The 24,102-nt window shown below is 40.7% G+C and overlaps 1 protein-coding gene across 11 annotated transcripts in view; it reads right to left on the minus strand.

Annotated features, from left to right (window-relative positions):
• KCNMA1 (potassium calcium-activated channel subfamily M alpha 1) overlaps window positions 1–24,102 on the minus strand; it is an 848,545-nt gene that overhangs the window by 365,664 nt on the left and 458,779 nt on the right. For all 11 annotated transcript variants that reach the window (XM_061634884.1, XM_061634892.1, XM_061634879.1 and 8 more), the window contains 2 exons: window positions 14,553–14,646; window positions 5,904–6,015 (listed from right to left, as the gene is read on the minus strand). In XM_061634884.1, the coding sequence (XP_061490868.1) occupies window positions 5,904–6,015; window positions 14,553–14,646 (206 nt within the window). The remainder of the gene's footprint in view (window positions 1–5,903; window positions 6,016–14,552; window positions 14,647–24,102) is intronic.

Below are 24,102 nucleotides of genomic sequence, written 5' to 3' on the forward strand. Positions count from 1 at the left end.
ACATTCTTCATCTCCTGCTTATCATTAGGAGACTGGGAATATGTCTGCCTTGGACCTCTAAAGTGAAGGATACGTGGAGAAAGGAGGCCTGGACAGAGAATTCAGATTAGATCAGATGTTATTGCCCAAACAGGCATAAGTGTACACAGACATAAAACATCAAAATGAATACCCATGAAATGTAGTGCTATTATAAAAACTGCTTACAAGCATTCTCTCACAGAGTCTGGTCAATGTATATTAGTATATATATAATCTTCAGAAACAATCAATAACTTCCTCTTTTCCAGGGCCAATTTAACAATTTTGGCAATTCCGTGTGATGGATAGTAGTCTGTGACAGCCAGTAAAAATATAGTTACACTGAAAGGGGAGTTGTTGCTAATTTCAGCTAATAAGGGCTCAAGATATTGAGTCCTCAGATCAGAATACAGGGAACAACAGTCCATTACGGCAGTCTTTCCCTTTCCCCACATTTTGCTGGACTAAAGTTTCCATAATTTCTGACCACTGGCCATGCTGGCTGGGGCAGATGAGAGTTGTAGTCCAGCAGCTGGGGACCCAAAGGTTGGGAAAGGCTGTGTTAAGAAATGCATCAGATCCTCTACCTTGACGCAACCAGCTGGACAGTATCTACCACACCATGCTGAGCTCCCTTCATCTTCATTAACTGCAAGGCACTCAGTCTACATGTAGTCAAGAGCCTCTCGGCAGATAAGGGACAACTATGGGGACACCTTTCCAGGAAGTATAGCAAAGCCTTCATATAACAATTTGGAGTGGCATCCAACTACAAGTGCCATCGTAGTCAATGTTATGTAGTCATCTTTAGATCTCTTCTTGGGCACCTTGCAGACAAATGGGCCAGTGAAAAGCCTAGCATAGAATTAAATGAGCACATCTTAGCTGCCTAATAGTTCCTCCCCATGTCCTCATATGCCAATAACACCAAAGGTGAAGCTAGCTGAAAGGCTATCTTAAGCCAAAAGAAGATGGCTGCTTTCTGGACAAGCTTTCCCACTGAGTAGCAAGCTGTCTCTAATTGGACGATGGCCTTAGATGTGGATCAGGGGACTCCTAGCACTCTGGACAGAAACTTGTGCTGTGTTGATTTCAGTGCTGCATTATCGGAGTGGGCCCATACTGGTGCTCTATATAACATCTGGGGAAGATAGCCTTATAAAGCCCTATTAAAGGGACCACCGTCTTCCCACATGGGTCAGCCGAAAAATGAAAGATAGCATCTGCAGTGACATTAGCTGCCAGAGCTGTAGCTTTCAGGTGTGCAGAGCACGATCCTGAGCTTTTAAATGTCACACCCAAGTATTTTGACCTGATTAAGTGACTGGTTATCTAATTACCTTTGATATTTCTTCCTCCACGTCCCAAAAACTAAAAGTTTAGGTTTAGCATAATTGACCTGTAGAAGTTCCCTGGCACAATATAAGCCTAAAGCCCTTCAGAGTCTTTGCATCCGCACCTGGGTGTGTAGCCAAAGAACAGCACCAGCTGCATGTAACAACACTGAAATACTCCTATCCCTTAAATGATGGGAAAAGAACTCTGATCCAGATAGGGAGGAAACAATGTCGTTAAGATACAAATTAAATGAAAGAGGTACCAATATACACACCTGGCCACCTGAAAGGTCACCACTTTAGGTAACTCTCACGTGTAGTTCTCACACAACCCCTGAATTCTCCTAAGAAGCTTACAATGTATATTCAGAAATTCAGTTTATGCCAAGGGCGTGGCTGGGATACGGAGTCAAAAACTCTTTAAAGTTCTACAAAAGCAGCAAAGAGTAAGTGATAAGGGGGAGATGTATATTTTCCCACCATATGTTGTAATAAAAAGGAGTAGTCAGCTGTAGATCTACCACTTTGGAATCTTGCCTGTTCCTCAGCCAGAAGGTTCTCTGAGAACACCCAACTTTCTAACTTGTCCATAAGGTGTCGTACATACAGTTTGCCAACGACCTCTGGAAGGCTTACAGGAAGGTAGTTCCTACAATCTGACTGTTCCCGTTTCTTATAGGTAGGAACTACGAAGGCCACTGCCCAATCTGGGGGGAATTTCCCACTTCTATCAATAGATGTAAATAGGGCAGCTAGCATTGGGAGCCACCAGTGGGGGCAGTCAATCAAGAAATCAGGTGGAATGCCATTCCTTCTGGGGGCCTTTCCCCTCTTCAGCTTCCTTACCAATGTTGCTATCTCCTCCCAAGTGACTGGGGCCCGGCAGGGTAAAGCTGGGTTGCCCACCTGCAGAGGTGGAGAGCAGGCCAATTCATCACGAAAGAGAGAATGGAAATGTAGTTCCCACTCATGTGCAGAGATACAGTTACTGATACAAAGTTCACCTGTAGGGACAGGGAATTGTGCAGAAGTTGATCTTTTCACACCAGGAGTTGAGAATACAGCATACCAGCAAAAAAGAAAAAGAAACATGGGAAGAGAAACAGACCTGGAAATGCCTAACATATGAACATACGAAGCTGGCAGCAGTTCTGCAAGGTACTCTTCAACACAACTGTTGGAAACCCTTTTTACCAAAGTGAGGGACAAATCCTATGATTGACTGCCTGCCTGCAATGCACATGCTCTAGTAAGCTTCCTCTCCTCACAGGGGTCTGGAGCAAGGGGCCAGGTTCAGTTATGAAAGAGGGCTCTGGGCAAAATGACCACGGGTGGTCCCCTCTTCTGTCAGTGGGCCTCCTTGGGCTTACTTGGGGTGGCAAACAGAGACACTCCGTACAGCACTAGGATGATTGAATCTAGCTGTCATTTTGATTGCCCACAATGCCCCACTGCTACATAATATGCTACATAATGTAGTGCTGCTACATAAAGGCCTTGTGGGAAATCAATATGGCAGCTAGACCGAGTGTTTTTTAAAAAAGGCCCCAGGGTGAGATTCAGCAGAGTTTTGCCCAAGATGCCAGGTGCTGATGCCAGCCCTGGTCTGAAGTTGGTGATGTAAGGACTGGTTTAGCTAAATCAGTTTGCCACCAGCAAGTTTGTTCCTTCAAAGCCAAGCAGATGTCCACATATCCAAGGGGGCCACAAGCCAGAGGAGGATCCTTCTTGGAATGCTGTTGCTAGCTAATCTCAAAGCAATTTCCTTCCCTTTTGAAGGAGAAGGAAATTGACTTGGAGCAGAGCTTGGAAAAGTTACTTTTTTAAACTACAACTCCCATCAGTCCCAGCGAGCATGGCCACTGGATTAGGCTGATGGGAGTTGTAGTTCAAAAAAGTAACTTTTCCAAGCTCTGACTTGGAGAAGGAAATTCAAAATAAGGAATGCCCTAAGGATGCTATTGGCATGGTGCATCTAGCTGGAAATGTAGACACTGCTTCCACTAATTATTAATTTTTGCTCTATTATATTGGTAAAACTGCAAAATACCAAACTTCGTGGCCTGCCATATTCTTAGTACCCCATTTTTTGCTCTCCTAGGCAGGCAGCAACGAACAGGAGGTTAATCAAACCTCTGGTGGGCTACCATACATCACTGGTCAGCTGAGTTGTTTGGTCCCATTATAAACTATGATGAACCTTGTACAACCTTTTTATTTCAGCTTACTGTTTGCATAGAGTAGTAGTATTTCTTTTGTTTCACACACTTAGCTGTGTCAATGCAACTATTTCACACTTTTCACAATTTAAAGGTTTGGTTTCAGAAGAGAGGTCACACCTCATGTTGACCACTAGATGGCAGAAGCACACAATTTTTAAATAAATTTAAGACTGGAAAGTAGAGTAGCAGTATTGTGGCAGTTTCTAACATCTGTGGCTACAGAACCAGCAGATTAGATGGATCCTCAGGCTAGCAAATTTAAAATAAAGTTATGAAGCTTATAATTATTTTTGTGCATCATTGCCACTACTCAACTCCATTTTTATTTATTTATTTATTTAATTTTATTTTATTTATATACCGCCCTAAGCCCGAAGGCTCTCTGGGCGGTGTACATAAAAGATAAAATAATAGCTACTAAAAGTTCTAAATGTGTCTATGAGCAGAACTGCATTTTCTTCTGACCCTGCTATCCTCTCTTTAACAGCAACCTGACACACAGAAATGTGAGTGAAGCAGAGAGATAAAGTGAGGAGGGAAAGGATATACCTGGTAAAGTGCAACATGTGATAAGCTGCTGTTAAAGCAAAAGAATGGGGCCTGTGATTTTTAAAACAAAAACAAAAGACAGCTCTAAGAGCAACTACATATGAGGTACAAGAAGGGGAAGAGATACCCAGGACAAGTGCTTGAATAGCACATTTATTCCCCAAGGCTGCAGCTTAACGGAAATCACACCATATGCATGGCTTGTCTGACATTACTACTTTTTAGTAGAAAAAAGTAGAGTTAGTAGAGAAAAGCTGAGTTAATGCAAGAAGGTAGTTTAAAAACAAAACAGTGAAATAAAATCTAAACAAGCAAACACACACACTGTAATGTTCCACCTATGATGTGAATGGACCTGGCAATTTCTTGAATTTCTTTAACAAGATACTCCATGGATTTCAAGAGCAACAATCCAGTAAGTTTCAACCAACCTTTATGGACCTTCTGCATAAATCTGGAGCATCTACTTAACGCCCAAGAAGAAGCACAGCAAACAGCTGCAACAGTCAGTGAGTCCAGAAGCCCCAAGGAGTCGGGAAGCATCCATTCACAATGCATTGGAGAAGGGCCATAGCCCAGGGGTAGAACATCCGCCTTGCATGCAGAGCATCCTAAATTCAATCCCTAGCATCTCTACGTAGGGCTGGAAGAGAACCCTGCCTGATACCCTGGAGAGCTGCTGCCAGCCACTGTAGCCGACACTGGGCGAGATGGACATTGGGTCTGACTTAGTATAAGGTGGCTTCCTATGTTTCATATGTTCCTGTGCATGGCTTATGTATTGAGGGACACATCAGTAGGAAAAATGCAGTGAGTGCTCACAAGCAGTGGGGTACAACAAACACTGGGCAAAGATATTCCTTTCCACACTTCGCATTTGTTTTTGTATGAGTGAAAGGCTCTCTCAGCCTGTTCAGATTATACCCCCAACTTTTTTATTGCATGGATGGAGATCAGGCTAAGATCTTGCACTCATAACCTGAATAGGCCAGGGAGTGTGAGGGTGAGCATGTGTGTGTGCAGCACACACACAATATAATTCAAGAGGATGTCAGAGCATGTCTATCTATCATAGTGCATAGCATCTAAGAGCCAAACCACATTGAAATGCATGTAATAAAGCCCTGACAGCCATTGTTTTGAGTTAAAAGCACCTTTGGGAGAGGGCCATGAGTGAGGAGCACTGAAGGAAGGGGTACTTAACCCTTTCCCTGAAGCCTATTTCCCCACTTCAAATTACTCCATCACTTCTGCAGAGAGTGGAAAGGTGAAATATAACCCCCCTCCTTGTCTCTACATCCAATAGCCCCCTCCCAAAGTTGCTTTTCTTCAGAAAAAGTGGTCATTTGAGGCTGTGGTAGATGCAAATGTATGCAATGTGTAGTTTGCCCCCAAATAAACTAAGGAATACCACAATTCTTCTATGCTTGGAGTAGCTTTTTTAAAAAAAATGGAGGGGAAAGACCAGCCTATAAAAAGGGCTGCCTCCAAAATAAACCAGCTTCACTCCCCTTCCACCATAGTTTGAGCTCATTGCTGTTTAAACGTAAACACCATGCCATTAGGCATTTCCATTTGGGCAACAACTCTGGTTTATCAAGAATCATGCCAGTGGACACCATCACCCATATTTTTGCTGCAACCCCCCAAACAGTGACATCTCTCATCTCATTTTGCGGGAGCCACAGACCAAGGGGCTGCTCTACCAAGCTGTGCCTGGCTTTAGTCATCTTCAAGTTAGTTTTGTGTGTTTTTTAAAATGCCATTTACTTACCCAGCCAACTTCTGTTTAAATACACTGAAACGAACACTGGAGGGACTGTGAAGAAATCTACCACCGAGTTTACTTCCAACCAGAACCATAGCTTGTCGTTAGCTGCTATGAACTGGAGAAAAAAGAGAAAGGAGGGAAAAGTGAAGAGGATAAGGATGCCTTTATATATACAGGCATACCCCACTTAACGTTGCTTCACTTAACGTTGCCTCGCTATAACATACGTGCTCCATACGTCTCCATACCCTGCTTAACGTTCGCATGCTTCGCAATAATGTACATTTTGTTGGCATGACGCCGCTGCCATCTAGTGGTGATTGCGTGCAGTACAAGTGAAGACAATTGCTTCACTTAAAGTAGATTTTCACTTAAAGTATACTCTCCGGTCCCATTGCGAACGTTAAAGTGGTGGGGGTGGGGGTGGTAGAATTGTTTTGTAGGAAAGAAACAACTCAGGACTTTTTGTTCCTGCCTTGGAAATAACCGAGGCACCATTTCATGCCCTCTAATAAAAATACACCATTTTAAAAATAATTTATTATTTTAAACTATTTTAACCTGCCTTTCAGGGCACACTTGCCCACACAAGGCAACTTAAAATAATAAAAATACCATGAAAATGCAAGGACACAGACACAAAACCCAGCAAGAGCTATGTAAACTACTTTGATGTTTCAACAATTAAGCTTTATGCAAATTTTGCCAGTAAATAAAACACATAAATTACAGTACAATGCAGAGTAAGGCAGGCTTGAATGTGTATGTCTTCAGTGCTTTTCTTTAACCAACCACAGTGATGAGATGACTGAGAAAGCCCTATTCCTAGCACCTGCTAGCCTGACAACTCTTCTTGGCTGGCTAGAGAGAAGGGTCTTGGATGATGATCTTAATGCTTAGGAAGGGTCCATACATGGGTCCTTCATGTAATGGACGCAAGTCTGCCTTAGCATTCATAAAACAAGGCAAGGAGGCCATTAAACACCTTATCTGAGGACAGTTCACAGGTACTGTAGTGCTGGAATTTGTAGGAGCTGGCATGAGGCAGGGGGAGGAGGAAGGACTGAGATGCTTCTACAGCATTATTTGTGCCACAGATTTGAAGTGGATTAATAATCATTCCCTATTCTAAGGGAACCAGAGAATTGTGGTTCTGTGAGGGGGTGGGGGATTAGGTTCTTTATTACAGAAGTCTCAGGAACAATCACCCCAACTATAATTCCCAGGATTCTTTTCCATGATTCTTTGGAGGAAGCCACAGTAGTTGAAAAGAGTGCTCTATACATTGGCAACCTCACAATTAGACTACTATAATGCACTTTTACGTGGAGCTACCTTTATGCTTGGTTCAGCGACTGTAGTTAGTGTGAAATTGTGCTTAGTGGAATACCCAGCTTTATATATCTTACACCACTGTTGATAGATTTGCACTGGCAGCTACCAACCCAGGTTCAGGGCAAGGTGGATAAAAATCAAATGATTTTTTAAAATGTAAATCAGATTTCAAAATGTTCTTAAAACAATAAGTAAAAAAAGAACCTAGGTCAAAGATATCATCATGAATATTAATTATACAACTTCTAATTAAATTCTATGAATATGTTAACAGCAGTTCATGGAGATGGGAGATAACCTGATCAGTCCTATTCTGCAGGTGGTGTACATTAAGTGCACACACTCTCTCAAGGCCTTGCCTCTCTAAGTGCAAAGATAAAAAAGCTCAATGTCCAACTAATCTTATCTCATTTTTTATCTCCCTAGTAGACTGTGGGACTGCTGTGGACATAATATATCTTGACTTCAGCAAAACTTTTGACAAAGTGCTCCATGATATTCTGAATTGCAAGCTAGCTAAATGTGGACTGGATGGAATACTTATCAGGTGGAACCACAGTTGGCTACAGAATTGTACCCAAAGAGTGCTTATCAATTGTTCTTTCTCAAACTAGGAGGAGGTAATGAGTGGGGTACCACAGGGCTCAGGGCTCTTCAACATTTTTATTAATGACTTGGATGAGAAGTTGCAGGGAATGCTTATCAGATTTGCAGATGACACAAAATTGGGAGGGATAGATAATACCCTGGAGGACAGAAACAAAATTCAAAGTGGTCTTGATAGGCTGGAGCATTGAGCTAAAAAGAACAGTATGAAATGTAACAGGGATAAGTGCATTGTACATCAAGGAAAAAGATACCAAATGCACAGTAAAAGATGGAGGATACTTGGTTCAGCAATTCTATGTGTCAGAAGGATTTTAGAATTGTTGTTGGTCACAAACTGAATATGAGCCAACAGTACAATGTGACTACAAAAAAGGCAAATGCTGTTTTAGGCTGCATTAGGCTGCATTAAGATAAGTATGGTTTCCAAATCTCGTGACGTACTGGTTGCCTACTATTCGGCACTGGTTAGGCCCCATTTTGAGTACTGCATTCAGTTCTGCATACCACACTTAGAGAAGGATGAAGGCAACCTGGAAGAGGTTCAAAGGAGGGCAACAAGGATGATCAGGGGACTGGAACCAAAGCTCTATGAGGAGAAACTGAAAGAACTGGGCATGCTTAGCCTTGAGAAGAGAAGATTGTGTGCAGATATGATAGCATTCTTCAAGGACTTGAAAAGTTGCCCACAGAGGAGGGCCAGGATCTCTTCTTGATCATTTCAGAGTGCAGAACACTGAATAATGGGCTCAAGTTACGGGAAGCCAGATTTTGGCTGAGCATCAGGAAAAACTTCCTAACTGTTAAGAGCATTACGAAAATGGAACTAATTACCTCGGAAGGTGGTGGGCTTCCCAAGACTGGAGACATTCAAGAGGCAGCTGGACAGTCACTTGTCAGCTTTGCTTTAACCTGATTTCCTGCATTAAGTTGGACTCAATGACCTTAAAGGCTCCTTCCAACTCTACTATTCAATGATTCTATGAATAGAGAATTTGGGGAGATGGAGTAGATCTGTACAAGGAGGAGATTACTGAAGTTGTAATCCAGCTCTTAACAAATGTAGCCTCTTCTGCAGTTGTAGAGATAATTTTTTCTTCCTTTGGGCTAATTCATTCTAATTTAAAAATAAGCTGGGAACTGAAAAAGCTTGTATTTCCAGACAACGAACAAAGACGACAAAGGTGAAGAAGACTAAGTTAACTGTACCATATTTTAATATTTTAGGTTTCACATGTTGACTTAGAATATAAAGATCAAATAAGGAACAGATTTGAGGCTTTAAACAGTTGACAGAGAGCCAGAAGAACTGTGGAGTGAAGTCAGAGATGTTATCAGGGAAGAATGCAAAAAGACAATACCTCTAGTTAAAAAGAAAGACCTCAATGGATGACTGAAGAAACTCTTAAAATGGTTAAAGAGAGAAGGAAAGCAAAAGCAAAAGGAGATAGAAACAGATAGCTAAATGCAACAATACAGCAACTAGTACGTAGAGACAAAGAAAATTATTATAATAGTTACTGTATAGAAATAGAAGACGACAACAAAAAGAGCCCTATTCCAAAAGATCAGAGAAATGAAAGGCAAATTTAAACCATGAGTAGGGATGTTGAATAATCAACAAGAGAATACACTGACTGACCAAGATGAAATAAAAGGAAGATGGAAGCAATACACCAAAGAACTCTATAAAAGAGATGACAGGATGACAGATTCATTCACAGAGGAACCGTATGATGAAGAACCAGAAATTTTAGAATGTGAGGTGAAAGCTGCTCTTACAATACTTGGAAGAAACAAATTACCAGGAATATATGGCATACCAATAGAATTGCTACAAGCTACTGAGACTGAATCTGTCCAAATTTTGACAAAAAGTTAACAAGAAATATGGAAAACAAAGCAACAGCCCACAGACTGGAAGCATTCAATATACATCTCAATTCCAAAGAAAGGGGATCCCAGGGATTGCAGTAATTATCGAACTATTGCCTTAATATCCCATGCTCAAGATTCTACAACAAAGGCTCTTGCCATATATGGAGCAAGAAATGTCAGACTTCCAAGCTGGATTTAGAAAGAGAAGAGGTACCAGAGATCATATCGCAAACATACATTGGATAATGGAACGGAGCAAGGAATTTCAGAAGAAAATCACAATGTGCTTTATAGATTACAGCAAAGCCTTTTACTGTGTAGATCATGAAGAACTATGGAATGCTTTCAAAGAAATGGGGGTGCCACAGCATCTGATTGTCCTGATGTGCAACCTACACTCTGGGCAAGAGGCTACTGTAAGGACAGAATATGGATCGGTTCCCAGTACAAAAGGGTGTGAGACAGGCATGTATTTTATCACCCTATTTGTTTAATCTGCACGCAGAACATATGGTATGGAAAGTGGGATTGGACCAAGATGAAGGAGGTGTGAAAATTGGAGGGAGAAATATCAATATTTAAGATATGCAGACAATACCATATGCAGAAACCACTAATGATTTGAAAAGAATGCTGATGAAAGTTAAAGAGGAAAGCACAAAAGCAGGACTACAGCTGAACGTCAAAAAGACTAAAGTAATGACAACAGAAGATTTATGTAACTTTAATGTTGACAATGAGGACATTGAACTTGTCAAGGATTATCAATACCTCAGCACAGTCATTAACCAAAATGGAGACAATAGTCAAGAAATTAGAAGAAGGCTAGGACTGGGGAGGGCAGCTGTGAGAGAACTAGAAAAGGTCCTCAAATGCAAAGATGTATCACTGAACACCAAAGTCAGGATCATTCAGACCATGGTATTCCCAATCTCTATGTATGATGTGAAAGTTGGACAGTGAAAAAAGCTGATAAGAGAAAAATCAACTCATTTGCAATGTGGTGTTGGAGAAGAGCTTTGTGCATACCATGGACTGCGAAAAAGACAAATAATTGGGTGTTAGAACAAATTAAACCATAACTGTCACCAGAAGCTAAAATGCTGAAACTAAGGTTATCATACTTTGGACACATAATGAGAAGACATGATTCACTAGAAAAGACCATAATGCTGGAAAAACAGAAGGGAGTAGAAAAAGAGGAAGGCCAAACAAGAGATGAATTGATTCCATAAAGGAAACCACAGACTTGAACTTACAAGATCTGAACAGGGTGGTTCACAACAGATGCTCTTGGAGGTCATTGATTCATAGGGTCACCATAAGTCGTAATCGACTTGAAGGCACATAACAACAACATGTTGATTTGGTTGGAATTGCCTAAATTTTATTTTTTAACGAACATTACATTTATCTAAAAACTGAAAAAGTTAACCATCCAAAAATCCCTGTGCATGTTTTGTTAATGTTGTTGCTTTAAGAAATCCTTATGAAAATACTTCAGCATTTTAGTGCGAATTTCTCCTAATATAAACACACTTTTGTATGCTGTTTTGACCAATGAGCACATTTTTGCATGGAATTTCTCCTAGTAAAATGTATATTTGTATGTTATTTTCACAAATCTATTCATTTTATGCATGCTTTCCCGTAATATATGCAAGTTTGTAAACATTGGTTGGAGCACTGCATTGCAATATTCAAATAAATGCACATTTCAAAGAATGGCTGTGTTTCGATTTTCATATTGTTTCAGAAAGTGTGAATTTGATAAATTTGGCTTTAAATGCGAACTGAATCAAATTTCTCTTCCATCTCTAGTTGAAAGTGAGAACTGGTCAGGAGTTTTGGCCCAATACGAAAAAAAATTACGGTAAATGATGATCTACTTAAATAGCCCTCTCACACTTCCAATCCAAATCCAGTGCTCAGTTGCATGTGAAAAGCTTGTGCTCTGTTGACTTCCATGCAGTTGTCTTGCATTTTTAAATGTTTTAAAACTAAACAAATAAGAAAGGGAAAAATTACATTTTCACATGAATTAAGACTTGAGTTAGGAAGAACACAAACTCCTATTTTTACCACTACCTTCTTTTTCTGGGTGGATATGCTCTGACAAATGACAGCTACACTACAGCCCTGGATTTTTCCATTGTTTTCTATGGAGAACTCTTAATGCTGCCGAAGGGACTGAGAAAAAACAATATAACAAGACACCACGGAGCGCCATCTCCAGATAATGGGATGAATTAATCTAATTTCCTATCTCTATAGGTTCATTTAACCTCAACATTGAGGAAGCCTTGAAAGCTCACATCAGATTGTTTGGAGGTTTTTCTTTATATATTTCTTTCAATTTACAAATGCAGATTCTTTGCATACCTAGGGAGTCCTCCCATGTAGAAATCACAAGTTTGTTTTTGAGTTGTCATGTTTTGCTTCTAAAATGATGACCACTTGACTATCTTGGTTTACTATTGAGTAGCGATGGATGAGAAATTCGATTCAATTTGCATTTCAAGCTGAATTTATCAAATTCACACTTTCCAAAACAATACAAGATCCAAAAAGGCCATCTTTCAAATTTTGCACTTAATCGAATTTTGCAATGCAGTTGGCCAACCCAATCAATTTTTTAAAAATTCATATGTTAGGGGAAAGTGTACATAAAAATGAATAAATTAGTAAAAATAACATATAAACATGCATTATAGGATAAGTTGCTTGCAAAAATGTGTACATTAGTCATAACTGCATACAAAAATGTATTTATTAGGAGAAATTAGCACTAAAATGCTTAAGAATTTTCATGATGATTTTTTTAAAAATAACAAATTGCTGCAGAAATGTAGAGAACTGAATTGAAAATTGGAAAAATGAGAACCTGAGATAACTGAAATTGACAGAACTTTCCATTCCCACTATTACGAGTGAATGATGATGGGCGGAGGGATTTTGGTGCAATTGCAAGTCACTGACTGACTGAAAAAAGGAGTAAGTTCTGCAGTAGACATAGAACAAGTTTGAGCTCTGCTGTTGTATATCCATAAGACTCTTAAGGCTGAGCAAAGGTTTATTGAAGTAATTCCTGTTCTCAACATGGCTTGGACAAAGTCTTCCTCTTCAGCAGAAATGGCTAATAAAAAGAACCTTTATGAACATGATATGTTTCTTTGACAGATTTGGCTAACCAAAAACAAGGGGCGGGGCACCAAACACCAATTTGCTGAAGCAGAGCCAGCATGGCTTCTGCAAGGGAAAGTCCTGTCTCAGTAACCTATTAGAATTCTTTGAGAGTGTCAACAAGCATATAGATAGAGGTGATCCAGTGGACATAGTGTACTTAGACTTTCAAAAAGCGTTTGACAAGGTACCTCACCAAAGACTTCTGAGGAAGCTTAGCAGTCATGGAATAAGAGGAGAGGTCCTCTTGTGGATAAGGAATTGGTTAAGAAGCAGAAAGCAGAGAGTAGGAATCAACGGACAGTTCTCCCAATGGAGGGCTGTAGAAAGTGGAGTCCCTCAAGGATCGGTATTGGGACCTGTACTTTTCAACTTGTTCATTAATGACCTAGAATTAGGAGTGAGCAGTGAGGTGGCCAAGTTTGCTGACGACACTAAATTGTTCAGGGTTGTTAAAACAAAAAGGGATTGCGAAGAGCTCCAAAAAGATCTCTCCAAACTGAGTGAATGGGCGGAAAAATGGCAAATGCAATTCAATATAAACAAGTGTAAAATTATGCATATTGGAGCAAAAAATCTGAATTTCACATATACGCTCATGGGGTCTGAACTGGCGGTGACCGACCAGGAGAGAGACCTCGGGGTTGTGGTGGACAGCACGATGAAAATGTCGACCCAGTGTGCGGCAGCTGTGAAAAAGGCAAATTCCATGCTAGCAATAATTAGGAAAGGTATTGAAAATAAAACAGCCGATATCATAATGCCATTGTATAAATCTATGGTGCGGCCGCATTTGGAATACTGTGTCCAGTTCTGGTCGCCTCATCTCAGAAAGGATATTCTAGAGTTGGAAAAGGTTCAGAAGAGGGCAACCAGAATGATCAAGGGGATGGAGCGACTCCCTTACGAGGAAAGGTTGCAGCATTTGGGGCTTTTTAGTTTAGAGAAAAGGCGGGTCAGAGGAGACATGATAGAAGTGTATAAAATTATGCATGGCATTGAGAAAGTGGATAGAGAAAAGTTCTTCTCCCTCTCTCATAATACTAGAACTCGTGGACATTCAAAGAAGCTGAATGTTGGAAGATTCAGGACAGACAAAAGGAAGTACTTCTTTACTCAGCGCATAGTTCAACTATGGAATTTGCTCCCACAAGATGCAGTAATGGCCACCAGCTTGGATGGCTTTAAAAGAAGATTAGACAAATTCATGGAGGACAGGGCTATCAATGGCTACTAGCCATGATGGCTGTGCTCTGCCACCCTAGTCAGAGGCAGCATGCTTCTGAAAACCAGTTGCCGGAAGCCTCAGGAGGGGAGAGTGTTCTTGCACTCGGGTCCTGCTTGCGGGCTTCCCCCAGGCACCTGGTAGGCCACTGTGAGAACAGGATGCTGGACTAAATGGGCCACTGGCCTGATCCAGCAGGCTCTTCTTATGTTCTTATGTTCTTAATTTACTCAAAGGGCACTGGCAACTACAGAGGCTTTCATAAACCTTTGTACATTCACAGCAATTATGTTACTACTTAACACTTCCAGGATTCTGGCCTTTTGTTCCTAGATATCCTCACAAGTGCCTCTGAGAAAGGCACAGGAGCACCTCATCCTCCCTTGAAGCCAAGCAACAAAGCAATAAAGAGGTAGAGTACTTACCCGCAAGCCAAAGTAGAGTAGGAAGAACACGTTGAAAGCCATGTCTATCTGTAACGTGAAATCTTTGTAGAAATTCTGGCAAGATTCTATTGGGCTATTTGAGAAAAGAAAATATCAGAGTTAACTAGAGGGAACACAGTTTGTATACAAGGATTGTGTCAAAAATAGTCTTCTGACCACTGTTAAAATTTTGATTAAATAATGGACAGATTTCATAGTTATAGACTTGCTTCTGGCCCTCCCATTCTTTCAAAAGCAAGCAGGCATCTATTCAATTTTTTTATTTTATTTGAAAGAAAAAAACGTGTATTGTCAGCCATTCTTACTGTTCACCTGTTCAATTAACAGCTGAACCAGAAGCATGCAGGCACTTTTAAGGAAGGACAAGCAGGAAACTCTGTTAGATTTCCTAAATCTCACATTAACCCTTAAAGAACTGGCTTCTTTCTACAGGGTGCTTAAAGCTATTACAGTTCAACAATCTAAGCTTTTTAGCAAGCCCGTGCTCCTGTGCCTTTTACAGCACCTTGAACTGCAGACACCAGCAGGTGACAATGCTAATCTCCATGCTGTGAAGAGCTGCATCTACTAATTCCTGCAGATCGAGCTGCTGTTATAGGTACAAGAGCATGCCAGACTAGTTTTTTCTGCTTAGCTGGTAATCCTAAATCTAATACAATTTGGTTTGATTATACAAAGCATTGTGTATTTTGAATAGAACAGCATCTTATAAATAAGTAGCATCAACAGTTTCAGGAAGCCTTTAAAAATATCAAATTAACATCATCTTATATTTTACAGTCCCCCTTCTGGTTAATAAAATAAAATAAAAGGAAGTAGGTGCTTAAGCAACTTGGGGGAGATTTCCTTGCTTCTTTATATGGACAGTACCATGAATCTACCAGAAAGAAGAGTATCGCCCACTGTTAGAATTAATGCAGAAAAACTAAAATTAGAGGATTAGAAGCAGGACTGTAAGGGTTAATTTTCACATGCAGCTTTAATAAATACAATTTCCTCTCTCTCAGGCAGCCAGTGCAAATTCTAGTTTAAGAAGTGGGACATGTCCAACTCAGTAGCATCCTCTATACAAACTGGTACTGTGGTATCTTTAATATACCAGCTCATAGCTAATTGAAAGAGAGAGAGAGAGTTGTTTGTGATGGTCCTATGAGATGGTTGGGAAGACTGAAGATTACAGCCCCCACCTTAAGCAGTATTTTCAATCAGCATAAATGTATATAAATATTCAATCAGCATAAATATATAAAGGTCAGGAATGATTTATAGAAGTTATTTATTTTATACTGGGAAAAGGAAAATATATGCACCTGAGAAAAGAAAAACAACAACAACAAATTCCATGACTCTTCGTTGTACAAATAAATCATGAATATAATACCAGTTAGTATAGCTGCACTTCTGCAAATACAAGGCTAAATTGATGAACAAGCAAGATTCTATGCATTCTGAATGTCAGTAATCTACCTGAAGGTAGAAAAGGAAATTAGCTGGACTTTGAGAGTATCGTACATGCAACTAGGTTCCCATTTATTTGCAAACATTGCAGCTCCAACAAGTCCAATAACAGCATGCCCTTCCTAATCCTCAGGCACATTAGAATTATCAACATTTTCCTGATAGACAGTAATGTACAGTTCTAAGACTCGGTAGTAACCAAAGCTATATTCAAAGTGCTTTGAAACACTATTTGCAAATGTTGTATCAAATTATTAAATACACTAGTCTTATATAAAGAGTCTTAATTACAAAAGAAAAAAGTGGAGGAATAATATCATATATTTATGGTATTGACATTAGCATCTCATACCATCTTGGTAGCAAAGCAACCTAAAATAAAGCTTGCTTTAATATATTAGAGAGAGCCAGTGTGTAGTGGTTAGGGTGTTGGACTATGACATGGGAGACAAGGGTTCGAATCCCCACACAGCCATGAAGCTCACTGGGTGACCTTGGCCCAGTCACTGCCTCTCAGCCTCCGAAGAAGGCAATGGTAAACCACCTCTGAATACCGCTTACCATGAAAACCCTACTCATAGGGTCACCATAAGTCGGAATCAACTTGAAAGCAGTCCATTTCATTTGTTAATATATTAGAGAAAAGGGAGGAAACCAGAAAAATGAATGACTTGTGCTTTCAGTCCCCACCCCACCTCCACTTCTCCTCAAGCATGCAGAATGGGACTCGTGCATCTCACCTGTGGTCAGATCCTGCGGCTATCTGGAAATCATGGATCTGACAAGGGATGAAATGTACAAGTCCTCACACTGATAACATGATATCATAGAAATGGGGAGAGCAAAAATATGAGTCATTCATCCATCTGCTTTCCAAGCTTGCGGGACACAAAGCAGCCCTTCAAACAGAAATCCCTCAAATACAAAAACTAGTAAGGAGAAGGGTTCTAGCTGGCCTTGTTCCCCAATTATTATGGATGAAGATTTGCCAGTGAAGATGATCCAGACATGTGATTCCCCCACCTGCATTTTAAAATGGTATAGTGATCCAAGACTGAGTCAGTGGGATTGGGTAGGGACTGATTTTTCACAAATTGATTGGAACCAGTCAGTTCCTTGACCACAGACTTCTATGGTTACTGTAATTATCATAACAGAAGTCTGCAATCAACTGGATGCAATCAGACACCGCATGAAAGACATAATTGTATGGAACCTTTCTCCAATGGAGTAGTCGTAGTGGAAGTAACTGTTGATAGGCCCTCAAGATTACGGGCTGGATCCAGATTTACGGCACAATCCAACTCACATTTGGGATGAGGCAGGTTGAATGAGGCAGACCTCCAGCTAAGTTAGCGGGGACGCAGCTCAGCTGGGCTACACCAGCATAAGTCCTTCATGCCAGCTCAGCTGTCAAGGAAGTCCACCAGGGAAGACCTGCCTGGTGTAAGGAGAACTAGAAGAACCTGGAGGAAGGCCTACAAAAGGGGCATTCTGGGGGGGGGTTGGAGGAGGGCCCGGGGGAACTTTCACGATATCCAGGTCTCATTCAGCTCCCTCCCATGGCCCTCTGTCACACCAGCTGGTAAGCTGGGAAAGGAGATGGCAGAAAGAAGCGTGTATTTTGTTTTCTTCCACCACACCCTGCCAGCACAAGCCAGAGTCCTCCCCTCCAAGGAGGGGATATGGATATGGTGGCCCCTTCTGGATGTGGCGGCGCTCCCGTCAGCCTCCAGCAAGTTGGATTGCTCTGCCCGAGTTGGATACATTGAAATCAATGGCATTTAAGTTAGAGTACACGCAGCATAACCACCAATCTGGATCCAACCCTATATTTATGAAGAGATAGTTAAAACAACGAAGCATGCTTAAAGCACATGGCTTCCCCTGAAGAATCCTGGGAACTATTGTTTGTTAAAAGTCTTGGGAATTGTCGTTCCATGAGGGTTAAACTTCAGTTCCCAGGATTCTTTGAGGCAACCTATGTGTTTCAAATGTGTTTTAAATGTATGATGTATACGCTGCTTACCACAAGGCGAGTACAGACAGATGCTGCTATAGAACATCATTCTCTCTTTTCACCTCCGGCAATTACTTGGCAATGGAGGTGGGACAATGAGCATCCTGTCACACAAACTAATTATGCAAATTCACTATGACAAGTACTGGGCTGATGCTACCTGATATGTGACTTTTCTTATACAAAGCTAGGCTATAATACAGTACATAAAACCATTTCATACCAAACATCTCTTAAACATAAATGAACAGTACAGATGAGGGGTGGCTACATTTTGTACCCTGTAGTCATTTGGGCCAGTCAATTCACCAGTGACCTGAGATCCAAGGTATATGTGGCTAGACCACCCAGTTCCCTGATGAGTTGACAAGCTCTTTCATAAAGATTCCAAGTGTCCGCTGTCTGCCAAACTCAAAGAAAGATGTTAACACTAAAATTCATTCATTACAATTTTTGAAAAACAACATTTGTTTTTATTAAGAACATTTTAAAAACAGCACATCCACATGTCTGTTCCGAACGAACTTCAGTGTCACTCAGTCCTGAGTTTTAGTCATTATTTCCTTATTTATAGAAATATTTTTATCTTGATTTTCCATTTTTTAAAAAGAAATCATCCAAGGTGGCTCACAATTTGTGCTAAGAACAATCCAAGAGGACTAGCCAAAGGACCCTCCAGTTGATCTTAAAGGATAATATTATGAGCACATCTCTTTCTCTCCACCATCTCCATACAATTCAGAATTATGTACATCTCTGTCATATCCCTTAGCTGTCTTTTGTTTTCTAAACTAAAAAGCCCCAAACATCTTAGCTCTTCTTTGCCAGGAAGATCCTCCAACTCCCCAATAATTCTGGTTTCTTTTTCTCTGATTCCTGTTGGAGATGGGTTGCCTAGAATTGTGCACAGTCTTCCAAATTGCCACTTTCTCCCATATGAACTATCCAATCCATGGGATTTGCAACAGAAGCCCCTCACTTGGTGTCTCATTGGAGGCGAAGTGGATAGGAAGTGGGAAGAAGGCTTTGGCACCTCACTTATGGAATGAATTCCCCAGAGAAGGAAGCAAGGGGTCCGCACTACTATATCAGGTGCCCGATTAACACCAACTTTTTAATCTTTTTAAAGGATGGTTTAGTTCTGTGACAACATTTGAAATTATATTCTGCTTTACAATTTTATTGCATCATGTTTTACTGCTATCTTTCTTCTTTATTGATTGATTTTTAGTATATTTTTAGGGATAAACAAAATTAACCCCATCCTCCAAATTGGCTTCATAGAGGGATTCCCTGGGCCTTTTTTAACAGGAAGGTGCTTACTGTGGCTGCAAAGACTTCCCATTTTTCTCTAGTTTTTAACTGAAAAGAATGTTAGCTCTTATGCCATCAGTGGTGGCAACAATCACAGACCTCTTCCCAGCAGTCACCATTTCCCTCCCCCCACCCCCCATGTTGCACCATTCCTGGGAAATTTGGGTAAAAGGGAAATGGTGGCCCCTAGCTAGTGTCCACTGAGAGCTCAGCAGCAAAACATTCATTTTCAGTTTAAAAATAGGGGTAAAGAGGAAACCACCACAGTAACTGCCACCCACCAAAACCACTAAAAATTGTTGCTCTCCAAATCATACACCTGACCCCACAAAAATCACCAAGAGTTTGATTTTGGAAACTTTTCATCAGCCTCGGATATCATTGTAATCAGTACAGGCTGTTAAATTAAAGAGTGGCACATAAATATTTAAATAAATAAAATCTGATGGTGGAGCTGTACCATCTGCTTATTTAAATACATTATTTTATTAGCTGTTTTATTTTCAGTCTTTTCCTTAATAATAACTGAGACAGAGTTTGCCTTTCCCACCACCGGAGGAGTAAAAGATAGATAAAAACAGGAATAAAAAAGGGAGGAAAGCTCAATAATGCACAGAAGACCATTTATTGCCTGCACATTTCAAGTATTAAAACTCTTCTTCAGGGGCTCTGATTTAGTACTTTCAAAGAGAAGCCAAAACTATCTTCTGTACTATCTAAACATGACCATACTCTTTCTTGCCTCTGTCAGTTCACCACACTGGCATCATTTTGGACTTTAATGGATAAACTAAGGTATACATTTTAGCCGATTATTCCCACGGTATCTATTCAGACACCTGCACTCGTCGCCTGTAAAAAAAACCTGAGCAGAGGGCACACCAAGCCCCTCTCCTTCCGGAATGCTACCTTTATTAGGTTAACAGCCCTCCATGAGTTTGAGCGTGAAGGTCTGAAGCAAGGAGCCCCCTCTTTGTGGTGGACGATCCCTGAATGATTTAGAAACTTGATTGTACAGGGTTCTAATACTGCATGGGGAACCTCCTCAAGCAGAGAAGGCTGGATAGGCAAATCTCCATATGGCCAGTACACCCTTCAAAAACATTTTTACGTTGCTAATGATTAACTTCCCCAGTATGAAGTCTTCACCACTCCCAGGTATATCCTGGATGTGAAAAAATATTGATTCATCAGTTGAAAGCTGGACTCCTTCTACTAGATCAGGGTGAGGACCTTCTACCCCAGGATCCTCCTTCTTCATCCATAATAGCCAGGGAGCTCTTGTCATGGAAGTGGAAGGAAATTCTATAAAGTCTACCTGAAAGTTTTGTCTATGTCCACAATGTCTCTGAAGTTCTTGATGTGTGTAATAATCTGTGACACTCAGCTCCTGCAGCTTAGGCACCTTGACCCCAAGGGAACAAAGTTATCCCCTGAGGGCCAGGAGCTCACTGATCAACCACCATACCTACACAGTGCCAGGGTGGTATAGTGGATTAGGACCAAGAAAAACCAGGTTCAAATCCCTACCCACACATGAAGATCACCTTAGTCCAGTCCCCATCCCCCATCCCTCCCCATCTCACACAACTCCAAGAATAAAATGGGGGAGGGGGACATCACTTGCACCACCCCCAGATCCATGGAGAAAGAGCAGAATAAAAACTTGTATTTTTGTTTTGTTTTACCTTAGGGTAGCAGGCCTACTTGTTCTCCTACATACCTTTATCAGTATTTTCCTCCTAACTCATATCATGAACAATTGGGAATAAATTGTTTCTTTTTCTTTTACAGAATTATTAGAGGAACCACAGTGTCCCAGACAAGGGGCTTCATATCATCTCACTGCAAAAAACAGAGGGCCCTATAGAGTGGCTTTCTATATATCCTCCCATCCTACAAACTTGGTTAGAAGTAATTAGCACTGGTGAACGTCTTAAAAAAAAGCTCCATGGTATTCCAATTAACAATTAGAAAGAGTACAGTACGGGCAGGTGGTCATTAAAGCTCAAATGAAACATAAAAATCTGAGTGACTGCAGAAGGTGGCATTGATAAACAGTAAATGTAAAAGGAAGAGAAGCCACTATGACCAATATATCACTAGCAGATTAATAAGTAATCAAGGAAAATATTAACTGCCAGTGAAAGCCCAAATGACTTTGTTCACATGTCCTGAAACCCCAGAATGCACACATCTTGCAATGCCAGTTAACACCATGGTAAGAGATGAGGCTCAGGTATAACTAAGTTTGGCCCAAGACATTTTAGTGCCCAAGGTAGAAAATCTGAATGGTATTCAAGGGAAGCTTTCCTATGCAAGCCCCATTGAAAATAATATCCTTGAACAACTCCTGTTCATTTCACTGGCACATAGTTGGAACATGCCAGTGGATTGTCCCCTGTAGGCCAGATCATCTGCCTTTCATTTCATCACAGCTATATTCATAAATGCATTTCTGTTCCACCTTTCAGATCTACAATGGACCCCTCCCCCAAGCAGCCAACAACTTCCATTTCAGTCAACTTCACACCAATCCAATTGTGTCCAAAATCTGCTACTTCACCTTGCCTCATGGATTGGATCGCTTTTGGGTTCAAACAGATTTTGATCTTGAACTACCCCTTAATTCCTTCCAACTCCATTGTACAAAAGAGGGACACACTTGGGAACTAGATTTGTTACCTAGGGAGTCAGTGATGAATTTATGAATGTCTCCTAAACTAAGACACCCATCTAGCTGCCCAGTGGAAATCTTGGCTTTGCTCAGCGTAGTGTGGGAGTGAAAAAGATGAAGGAGGAGCAAAGCCCGCATAATTGTGCTGTCCCAGTAAGCCATAGCTTAGCTTACTGTACCATGTGAATCAGGAAAATGTCTGGGATACAGTGTTTTAATATTACTATTATAATTTCTGCTACTCGTTTGAAAGCCTTACCCAAAGCCATGCACTTAAGCCAACAGATATCAATGCAGCCAATGGAAGCCAGATTGCAGCCACTTCCTCTAACCCACTATTCTGTTCTGGGCACATGCCTCAAATAGAGGGTATGAAAAGTAATTGATATTTATTCCTTTCACATCTATAAGGGCACACAGATGTGTTTGTCTACAGAATTCAGAGGAATTCGTGTGTGAGAGAGAGAGAGGTGTAGGGGCAGGGACCATTTTGAACAAGCATGGCTATAGCAGGATGAGTCTAGTAGTTCCCTTTTATCTCAAGGATCCTGCTTTATTTGAGCCTAGATGCCACTAGTATATCCTAGTAAATGTTTCCACTTTCCCACCTCCCCCACAGAAGTCAACCAAAGGTGTTTCAGAGAACAGTGGTACTACTCTGCTCACCATATTCTGATAGAATGAAACAATATAGTATTCAACATTTTAAATTACCCAGAACCCAATGTTTAAAAATCAAGGCTGGTTACAAATATAAACATTTACAGTTTTAAAATGTTCAGTTAAGTCTATTGTGAGCTTTCATTACCAATGGAGAACATTATTATGTTTCAGTGGTTATCTCTTTTGAAGAAAATATTTAACAATTAGCAATTAAACCAAAGCAAAGATGCCTATATGAGATAGGAAAGATTTTAAAACTAGCTAGGTAAAATTTTAGGAGGCTATTTTTATTATTACTTCAGTCAGCTTCAACAACTTCATATTAACTTACCCTACAAATGCCTAACTTGTTTTTCACTTTAAAAATTAGACACAATCCAAACCCCATTTACCTGAAAAAGGTAAAGGTGTCCCCGCACTTATAGTGCGAGTCGTTTCTGACTCTTAGGGTGACGTCTTGCGACGTTTACTAGGCAGACCATTTTTGTATGGGGTGGGATTGCCACTTTCTTCCCCGGCCTTTCTTTACCCCCCAGCATATGCCGGGTACTCATTTTACCAACCATGGGTGGATGGAAGGCTGAGTGGACCTCGACCCCTTTTAACGGAGATTCGACTTCCTCCTGCTGTTGGAATCAAACTCCGGCCGTGAGCACAGCTTCGGCTGCGTTACCGCCGCTTACCACTCTGCGCCACGGAGGGTCATTTACCTGGAAGTAAACCCCAAATAATTCAACAGGACTTACTTCTGAGTAGAGGTCACTGGAATTGCATTGTAAATTAAGCAATCTTAAATTCAATTTATTTCAGTTGGAAAGTTAAAACATATTCTTAAATATTTCCCACTGAAATCAATGATATGTGACCTGGATCATGCCCTAAATAATGTAAGCAACACATTATATGCCAGCAGCCAGATCTTAATGCCAATCTTACCTATATACTATTTTGGTGTTTACTTGCTCATCAAACACCCCTGCAAAGTTACATAAGCAGAAAACATATAATCAGCCTGGACACCTTTGCTGGAGCCAGTGTTTTAGATCAGAGTTAGGGTGCTCAAATCTCAGTTCAATCTCAGTTAATTTGGATTAAGGAACTGACTATGGACAAAGTCATTTTCTCAGTCCTTTCTTTTCAGGACAGTCTCAGGCTGCAATCCAATGCACACTTATCTGGGAGTAAGTCCCATTGAATCCAATAGAGCTTACTTCTGAGTAGACATGTACTGGATTGCAGCCTTAGTCTCTTACCTTTTCAGTGAGGTGTTACTTTCAAACGTTTTCACAGTGGCCTCTAGTGGGGAAGAGGATTAGTTACAATTATGGTTAAATTAATTTGACCTCCATTCTAAATACAATTCGGAAGCAGATGACATTGATTTTAATAGAAAATTT

The sequence above is a fragment of the Rhineura floridana genome, chromosome 7 (assembly GCF_030035675.1).
Source record: "Rhineura floridana isolate rRhiFlo1 chromosome 7, rRhiFlo1.hap2, whole genome shotgun sequence".
In the NCBI taxonomy this organism is placed as follows: Eukaryota; Metazoa; Chordata; class Lepidosauria; order Squamata; family Rhineuridae; genus Rhineura; species Rhineura floridana.